General features: G+C 38.0%; 1 protein-coding gene across 2 annotated transcripts; it reads right to left on the bottom strand.

Annotated features, from left to right (window-relative positions):
* Nucleotides 1-1,561: 1,561 nt before the first annotated feature.
* On the bottom strand, nt 1,562-9,969 carry LOC111369844 (ABC transporter C family member 14-like). 2 transcript variants are annotated; one of them, XM_022991531.1, is made up of 12 exons: nt 9,756-9,969; nt 7,108-9,247; nt 6,471-6,791; nt 5,813-5,899; nt 5,071-5,691; nt 4,810-4,974; nt 4,388-4,682; nt 3,725-3,939; nt 2,841-3,146; nt 2,663-2,726; nt 2,229-2,468; nt 1,562-1,906 (listed from the first exon to the last, which is right to left on the bottom strand). In XM_022991531.1, exons 2-12 carry the CDS (start codon nt 9,235-9,237, stop codon nt 1,806-1,808), a joined length of 4,545 nt encoding a protein of 1,514 aa, XP_022847299.1. In that variant the 5' UTR covers nt 9,238-9,247; nt 9,756-9,969; the 3' UTR covers nt 1,562-1,805. The 2 variants fall into 2 exon arrangements, with proteins under 2 accessions (XP_022847299.1, XP_022847301.1); XM_022991533.1 differs by lacking the exon at nt 9,756-9,969 and adding an exon at nt 9,543-9,601.
* Nucleotides 9,970-10,212: the final 243 nt, after the last annotated feature.

Below are 10,212 nucleotides of genomic sequence, written 5' to 3'. Positions count from 1 at the left end.
AGCATGATTCTATTTTCGTGGTTGTCGATCGTTTCTCGAAAATGGCTCACTTTATCCCCTGTAGCAAAACATCGGATGCGTCCAAGGTTGTCATGTTATTCTTTAATGAGATTGTCAAACTGTATGGGCTTCCCAAGACCATCGTGTCCGATAGGGACGTTCACTTCACTAGCCATTTTTGGAGGACTTTGTGGCATAAGATGGGTACCAAATTAAAATTTTCTACAGCCTACCACCCTCAAACTGACGGTCAGACCGAAGTTGTTAATCGGAGTCTTGGTAACTTATTACGTTGCCTGGTCCGGGAGAACCTTTGAAATTGGGATTTAATCCTTCCTGTCGCTCAAATCGCGTATAATAGCTCCGTAAATCGTTCATTAGGTATGAGTCCATTTGAAGCCGTTCACGGATACAAGCCTAGGAAACCATTAGATCTCATCCCTATGTCCCTACGGGCTAGAGTGTCAGTATCAGCCGAAGCATTTGCACAACACCTTCGTGATTTGCACATTGAGATCAATAAACAACTTGAAACTAGTAATGCAAATTATAAACTACAAGCTGATTTACATAAACGACATATTGAGTTTAATGTTGGGGATTACGTTATGGTTCGCATTAGGCCAGAGCGGCGTCTACATGGACCCGCCTCCAAATTGCAAGCTCGTAATGCTGGTCCTTTTAAAATTTTAAAGCAAGTTGGTCAAAATGCATATATTGTCGACATTCCATCCCACATTGGTTACTATCATACTTTCAATGTTGAAGACCTTGTAGCTTATAAAGGTCATTTCATTCCCTCAGATGATCCCCTATTACCTCCTTTTGTGGACCTTGATCCTAATTCTTTGGCCCCCTCTAACCCACTATCACCTCTCACAGCACACACAGATAAAATTGATGCTATTTTAGATGAAGAAACTGTGTTCACTAATGATGGAGAGGTTCAGCGCTTCCTTGTTCGTTGAGTTGGTCGACCAGATTCTGATTGTGCATGGATCTCCAGGGAGACTCTACAGCATTTGGATCCAGATTTGCTAGAGCTTTATCGGAGTCAGCAGGATCTTCCTTGGCCCAGATCGCCTCCCGTCCACCCGAGGAGAGTTGATGAGGACACCAGGTTCAGACCGCCACTGACGCATTTCTACAGACGCCGGAAGAAACTTGCCCAACCACTCAGCTTATGGTTGGGAGATTGAAGAGAGTCTATGGTGATATATCCACTCGACAGGGTCGAGTTTTCTCCCACCCCGGGAAAGTTGATGAGGACATCATTATAGTTGGACTTTTATTATTGTTTCAGTTGGACTTTTATTTAAGTTTACGTATTTTAGTTAGGACTTAAGTAATGGGTTTGGCCCTATATTTCTAGGTTTTTATTATTTAAACCTATCTTGGTTTGTAATTTTGGGACGATGAATTTGATTAAATAAAGAGTTGGCTGTAGCCGTTTTCCTCCTTCTTCCCTCTCTTCCCCGCCTCTGTTCTTCTGTTTCTCCTTTCTTCCCCCATCTCTCTTCTTGTTAACTTTATTGAATCAGTTATTCTACATCATTTTCAATTGTCATAAAAAATATTGGCTTCAATTCGAAGAATAATATGTAACTAACACGCGATCAACAACATGCACTGCATAATGTCATTAACAACTATTTTCAAAATCTCGGGACATATACTTGTTTTTCAACTTTCAGATGCATATCTTCCCGTATAATGCCCTTCCTCGACCGTCTCTTGATATGTAGCTAAAGCCTTGCCTCATTTGAACTTGACTTTTCTTGTAATTCTTGACAAGAATCGAGCATTCAAAGTTCTGATGATCGATTAGCATACTCCTGAACCAATGCCCCAAAGAGTGAATGCCTTTCAAGCAAACGAGATGGCTTGTCGAATTCTTTTGCCCTTCCTGTTGGGTAGACAAGGAAAAGAATCATAAGCAAGATATTCAAGATAATAAGCATGAACGAGTTTCATAACTTGAATCTACCAAGAAAATAGATAAGATGCTTCTCTTCTCAAGCTAATGCATACAAGCAAGTGTTTAGAGCACGGTGATGAATTAGATTGGACGGTTCAATGTACGAGATTTTAGCTTATTTTTCTTTTTCTTCTTTAATATTGCAAATGACTGTCTACCAAACATGCCATATAGCTTAATGTGTGTGTAGTGAGCATTTCAAAGAAATAGCATTGAATTAGAATACAAGCCAAGACGATGGTGTACACACCTGCATCTATGACCAAAACTCTATCGCAGTCCATGACAGTTGGTATTCTGTGAGCAATGCTTATAATTGTGCATGCTGTGAAGTCCTCCCGGATGATTTTCTGAATCATTCCATCTGTCTGTGAATCGACTGAAGCAGTTGCCTCATCCATAAACAAAAGTCGGCTTCGTTTCAGCATCACCCGTCCCAGGCATAGAAGTTGTCTCTGCCCGACACTCCAGTTGTCACCATTATCAACAACTAACAAAATGACATGTTAAGAACAAAGAATTTATTCTGCTTTCGATAGTACATTAAATTTGACAGCAATCAGTAGTTAAATTGTGTTGAACCGTCTTATCTAAGAGCTTAAGATCTTAGAGAGGGGACATTTATATATTTAAATTTAGTCTTTGACGCAATCATATATGCCAGCAATTTGGAAAATAATGTACCTGCAGAATCAAGTTTTCCAGGTTTTGCAGACACAACGTCCTTAAGTTGGCAACGCTCTAGACTCTGTAGAACAGTAGTTCACAAAATTGATAAAGCACTCAAAGGAAACTAAACGGAGAAAAATATTTTTATCGAATTTTTCGAAGACTATATTACACTAATTGTCACTAAAATCACCTTCCATATTTCTTCATCTGAATACTGCCCAATTGGGTCAATATTGCTTCTCACGGTTCCTTCAAAAAGAACAGGTTCTTGAGGGATGATCCCAAAGCGCGACCTCAGATCATGAAGTCCAAGTGCTGAAATGTCAATGCTGTCGATAATTATTTTTCCCGCTGATGGCTCCACCAATCTAAACAAAACCTGGATTAGAGTGGATTTTCCACCCCCAGTACGACCAACAACACCGATTTTTTCACCTCCCCTTATGCTGAAAGTAAGTCCTTTAAGAACTAAAGGTGTATCTGGACGGTACCTAACCTGTACAACATAGATTCCACATAACTTCCAAAATTACTAGATAAAAGGAAAGATGATGATTATTTATCTCATGGAAGCGTGACAATTCTGCCAAATGTTATGGTTTAGTCATATTCCTATTTAAAAGATCAATTAAAAAAAAAAAAGTAAATCTCACAAAAATTTACATCGGTTCACCCTCACTGTGAGAGCTACGTCTACTGGCCACTACAGATTTTCACTATGAAGAAGAAAATACATTAGTATACTCCTCTCAGTCTGTCTCACTATAGACGCCCCTTATAAAACATTTGACATATCATAGGAATATTAGGATGATGCAATGTAAATATGGTATAGGAATATTAGGATGATGCAATGTAAATATGGTATACTCAATGGTTAGTCTCCAAACATACCAACATCAAAACACGATGATAAGGCATGCATTAGGTCATTACCGAAAGCATATTTGTTTCGTGCCTCTTCGATTACATTCATTGCTCCAAATCCGTGACAAAAATGTAACACTATCTCTCAGAAAACATGTAAATTTAAAGGACGGCATCTGATTGAAATTACTCTATATGGCATGTTACCTGCAGGTCTTTGAGCTCAACATTGCCATGGGTAGGCCAATTCAACGGAGGGAGGAATTCTTTTTTATTCCATTCCGCTTCAGAGGGTATTACAGTGAACTGTTTTATCCTCTCGACTGAAACCATCTTATTTTCCAGAAAGCAACTGATATATATCGCAAAATATAGCACAGAGTTGAGGGACAACCCATAAGAGAGAGATAAGCCGACATTCTCTGGAAAATTAAGCAAGCTAAGTCCCTTGAGAGTAAATCCAAACATCTCAAAATAAGATAGGAGAGATGAAGGAAAAATATATTTGACGTATGAAAATTAAAATAAAGAGCAATCTATGCCATCTAACTAATAATGTTTAATGACAACGATACAAAATGGACATGATCAAAATCGTGTACTTTATATGTTTCAACTTATAGTCCACTAATTAGCAGTGTCATGCTAACATAAATCAATAAAGGAGCATATGGGAAAAAGTGAATCCAAATATATAAAACTGTGACATCATTAATTTCTTTGTCATGCATCCAGTAATCAGAAAGATAAATGCTCTAATCTTAAATCTTTCAAAATTTTGGCAACTGAACTTGATCATTGGAAATATATTATTTTCAACAATACTTATTCCATAAGTTATTCCACGAATACATATCCCCATATTCACACCTGGCTTGATGATATTGCTAGGTAGAATGATCATAAACAACGCAGATATGCAGAGGACGAAACTTCCAATCAGTTCCAAGCGAAAGCCCAACCACTCATTGGCCCCGTTATTGTGGAAGTCCATACGCACATTTGCATTTACACGGTTGATATTCTCCTGAGAAAACCTTTCCTGCTTTCTGAAACAACGAATAGTCATGACACCAGTAATGGATTCAGAGAAATGGTGAATCACGGGTGCTTTTGTGATAGAATCCAGCCGTGTCAATTCTCGAGATGTGGAAAGATAGTATCCCTGCAAACCACAAGAAAAGGAAAGTGTTGGTTAAGACTGCAGTAGTTTCAGTTTTGATAAACACGGACATGCATTCAGTTAAATACGCCTTTAGTAAACAAATCTCAGTACAAGAAAAGACCCATACCCGGCACCAGATATTCAGCCAGCCAAGTGGAATCAAAAAGATCACAGTAGGCCAAGTGTATTGACACGTGATAATGATTATGCTAATAAGTGTGACGTACATGGCAATAGTCACACTCATAAAGAATGGAATGAAAATATCAACGTTAGTTTGATCGGTTGATGCCTGCACCAGTAGAATGAAAATTACAAGAAAAAAAATTCTGTTAATTAAATTTACAAATAACTGTGTAATTTCTAAATCCTTGTATGAAAATTTTACCCGACTAAGAATCCTTCCAGAAGGTGTAGTATCAAAGAATGACATAGGCGCGTGAAGGATGCTGTGAAGCATTTGTCCGAAGAAAATTTGTGATGTCTTAAGTCCCATAACTGTAGCTAAGATGATTCGTAGAAGAATCAGTACACAGGAAACTGCTGCAATGATAGCATATATCTCGATGAAAAAAGAAGGGTTGAATGATGCAGCACGTTTTGACGAAGTTTCATATGCCAACCAGTAATCACTTGCCATTAAAGTTCCTTGCCATGCCAGGGAAAAGAACAACACTGCCACTACACCCAACCATCCGAAGGACTCGGTGCAATATAATTTGTAAACACTTAAGCTAACTCTCCCGGTTTCCCTCTCCTCTTCCTTGATAAGCTTAGAACTCCCTTGATTAGGGTCACTTTGGTCTTCAGATTTACTTTCACCATTTTCTTCCCTTAGTTTAAAAGATTTTTGAGTAGATATAGTGGGGGAACTATTCTCTGTAGCGTTTTCGACGTCTACAAGCTCCATAGATGTTTCGTGGGCAGTTACTAAAGCTTTGAAATCCAAGCCAGATTCTAATAGATCATTGTATTTTCCTGATTGCACAATCATCCCATCTCTCATAACCTGGTATTCATAGGACAAAATGTCGTTACGGCTTCAAATAACAAACACACGCACACAAACTCATTTGCATATAAACTAGAGGGAACATTCAAATTTTGGGGAGGAAAAAGTTTTTACTCACTAATATCTGATCAACATTATGCAGGAAGTCCACTTGATGTGTAACGAGTATAATGGTCTTATCTTTAACGATGCCTCTCACACATTCCTGCAAAAGAGCATGGGCGGTATAAGACCTATATTACAACACAAACCAGATTCAGGAATCAATTCAAATAATGACTTAAACTACATCATCATGTGTACGATGGAAGACGAGAGAGATGTAGTTGATAATGAAACAGTTTTTTTTTTTTTATTCAATTGCATCTGTAGCAAATTTTGGCAGAAGTACATCCAAGATGCTACGGAGAATTGCAAATAAGGCCTATTTAACCATGTAATGATGCAATTTTCGAAGAAAGTATCTAACATAAGAATGCATTAGAAATGTGATCTATAGATATACTAATTGTTTCCATGTAATTTAACCAAGATTCTGTATGTGTGTGCTTAAATTTCCAATCAGTTGAAAATATTTTGAAGTAAAAATCTTCAAAATCTTAGAGTCTGTTTGGGAGTAATTTTGAGAATTGATTTTTTGACTGTTAGGAGAAAAGTGGGGTCCACCTGTGAGAAAAGAAATCAAATATGACAGCTGTAATAATGAAATAACGGTCAAAAAAATCAACGGGGGAAAAAATCACTCCCAAACAAACTTTTAGTAAAACTCACATCACCTTAAATATGTCTGAACCAGTGTGAGCATCAACTGCACTAAATACATCGTCAAGTAGATAAATATCACAATCCTGATAAACTGCTCTGGCCAGTTGAATCCTCTGCTTTTGTCCACCACTTAGATTGATACCACGCTCTCCAATTTCAGTCTGATCCCCAAATTCCATCATTTCCAAGTCCTTCTCTAAGCAACAAACCCTGATAACTTCCATGTATCTTTCCCTGCTCATTGGCAAGCCAAAGAGGATATTTTCTTGTATTGTCCCGTTCTGGATCCATGATGTTTGGGCAACATAAGCAGTGCTACCACATACTCTAAGCTGTAATGTACCAAAAAAAGTTCTCAATATGCAAGAGTCAATCACATTATCATCTACAGAAAAAACCTCATTAAATTGATGAATAGCAAGAACAAAAGTGGTGAACAACAGCACAATAATCTGGCCAGGGATGGACTAATCATTGAAACATATTCTTAGTAATTGGTAGCATGCAAAAGAGCCTTCACGGATAAAGCTGTATATGAAGGAGAGAGAACATTGATGGAAGATTAAACATTATAGACAAATGACGGATTTCTGGCTATCAAATAAACAAGAATCCAAATTTTTGAGTATCAGATTTGAAAGGGCATACCTTCCCAGATAATTTATTCATCTCACCGAGAATTGAAGCCAGAACAGAGGACTTCCCTGATCCTACTGTCCCAACTATTGCTGCAAGTTCCCCTTTTTTGATCTCAAAATTTAAATTCTTTACGACTTCTTCCCCATTCTCATCATCCCAGCTAAAAGATCCGTCTTCCACAGCCACAGCTATATCACCCTCGCAACCCTCGACTCTTTCGACTGATTTATCCACCAACTCCTGACTAGTCATATATCTATCCAGCCTTTGAAGAGAGATTATAGCTTGTGAAAGTGAGATCATGGATTGTGGGAACGTCCTTATAGGTTCCTGCAACATCTTTAAGAGTGAGGTTGTGGTGAAAACAGTCCCCACTGAAAGTGGAATCCCCAGCAAAATTGAACTTCCAAATGTCAATGTAGCAATAAACAATGGAGTGCTCCACAATACAATGATATTGGCAGACATAGAATACATAAACTTGCATAGCCATCCATATTCTGATTCACGGAACGATTGAATTCTTTTGTTGAAGTGTTCTTCCCATGCCTGGAATTTAATTACCCGCATGTAGCTAAGCATCTCATTTGTGGCTTTCATTCTCAAATCACGGTTCTTCATAATATTAAACTGGAACCCGTTGTTTCTTCGAGTACCAAACAGAACAAACAAGACTACTAAGGCAAGTCCGAATAGGGCAACAAATGTTGAAACACCAATGTACTGGTATAGAATAACAAGAGCCACTGTGATTTGCAATGGCATCAGCCATAAGAAATGTAGCTGCAGCATCATATCGGAAAGCTGCTGAGCATCCACTGCCATATAGTTCACAATTTGTCCGACTCCATGAGCCTGTCTTGCAGAGCATGTTAGCCTCAAACCCTTCTTGTACAAGGAAGTAATGAGTGTTGATCGAATCAGCATCCCAAGTTTTTGAGAATGAAAGTTGAAGTGGTGTGAGCTCAAAACTTCAACGAATTTGGATAGTAAGAGAATCAGTACAAGGTAGTATCCTTCATAAGGCGAACTCCCATTTCCTGCTGTGACATCAACAAATCGCTGGATGAGAGTAGGCCCAACATACATGACACAGAGCCTCAAGATCGCGAGTGAAGCAGTGAATGCAATTTGCTTCCAGAAGCATCGAACCAATGTTTTCACGACTGGATGCTTTGAGTTCTCTTCAGGTTTAGGCCAATTTTTTTCAAAAAGCAGTGACATTCGTTCGGCTCTGTGTTCTGGTGAAAGGGTAGGTACATCTTCAATTTTGAGAGGAGATTTGTAGCCTTTTTTCAGAAGGGGATTCATCCAGATCCAAAAGAGCTTAGATATGACAGGTGCTGAAGAGTATTCACTTACATTAGATTTGTCAAGAAGAGGTTCGTACAATTCGGTATTTGAATCTACTACTGGTTTAGTGTCATCCCTTAGTACTGAAATGCCTGTGGATCCTTTAATTCCAATCACGAGAAGAACAATCGACAGAGGAAACATGATTATCAAAACAATGTCGTCCAATCGCAGGCCTGAAGCAGTTTCTTGAAAAGAAATCAAGCGTACGAGCCCTGATGCGAAGAACAAGGCTAAAATGACAAACTCTACAATCCAGTATATTCGAAGAGTCCACGGATGGGTAACTGCTTTGAATCTCTTCTCATGGGCGACTAATACAGTGATCGCTACATGAGATATTGCTTGAAACAACCAAAACAGTCCATTTACGATCTTCCATTGCAATTCAGCACTTCTAATGAAGGCCAGAACGCATAAAACAATAGAAGAAACTGCTAAAAGAACTGTTACAATGAGACACAACTTAAACCAGAAATTACTCGTAACTAAACCTCCATTGTTGGCAATGAGAGGCTTATTGATTTCAGAACTAGAATGTGCATTCGAAGTGAATCTCGAATACAGCTTTTGAATTGCAAATACAAGCAAAATAAGCAAGAACAAAACATCCAATGAAGTTAAAAGTAGCCTTTGAGAACAAGGAGAAAGGAAAATGAATCTTAGCCATTGAAGAACGGATGAAATTGAGGCGTCCTCGATCGATCCGGAACAAGAAAGTGTTGTAATCCAAGAGGCTGAAGACATGTTGCTCAGAGTCTTCAAGTCAAATTCAAGAATTCCCATTTTCTGCTCTCTGGAATAAGAAAAACAGAAATCAGCACTAAAAATTATTACAAAACTGATAATTACAAGAGTTAATCCACTCAATAACTGAAATAATCATTAAATAAATAACCGAAGCGATAAAGATTCAAAGCACTGAACGTATTTCATTAATAGGCAGAATCAATTACGCAAGAAGTGACTAAAGAAATAAAAACTGAGGGGAGAGGTGGAATAAATGCTAATTAAAGCGAATAATACTGGAGAAGGGATGGAAAAGGGACAACTAGATATGCTAAAAATAGATTATTGAATCAAAAGGGCACCTGCTTCACTTTACTACAACTGAAACTTCAAATAAAAATCTCAGTTCTTAAGGAACTTTTACCCAAAAAAAAAAAAAAAAAAAAAGGCTTTATCAGATGAAAACATAAATAGGAGAAAGCAGGTTTTGATTGGAAATACAGAACTACAGGAAAAAGATAGGGGGAAAATGCATGGCTGCCAGAATTTTGATTCTGTGGGGCGAAAAAACTCACCTCCTGTTTCTGGGCTTCCAAAGAACACGAAAAACGTCGAGGAATAATTATGGACACGGATGAGGACAATATCTTTGTTTTTCAGCCATTCATTATTGAATTTTCAGTCTTTTATATTTGTTGGTTCTGCAGAAGGAGACGTGGAGAAGAGGATGATAAATAATTGCAGCAGCAGTTTGTTTTTCTGCTCAAATAAAGTTTTTAAGTGATATTGCCGACAGCCACGCAATAAGTAATTGTAAGTAAATAGGTTGGCATGACTGAGCAAATTTCAGCGGTTTAAAATAGACGAAAATATGCAGATGATCTTCGTCTGAAATCTGTCTTTGAATCTCATCTAGAGCTTGTTTGAAATTGATTTTGAAAATTGATTTTTTTTACCGTTAGGAAAAAAGAGGGGACCATTTGTGAGAGAAGAACTCAAATATGACGATTGAAATAGTGAAATAACGATTAA

Source organism: Olea europaea, chromosome 20, assembly GCF_002742605.1.
Source record: "Olea europaea var. sylvestris chromosome 20, O_europaea_v1, whole genome shotgun sequence".
In the NCBI taxonomy this organism is placed as follows: domain Eukaryota; kingdom Viridiplantae; phylum Streptophyta; class Magnoliopsida; order Lamiales; family Oleaceae; genus Olea; species Olea europaea.
Note: the sequence above shows the minus strand (reverse complement) of the source record. Positions and strands in the feature narration are given on the sequence as shown.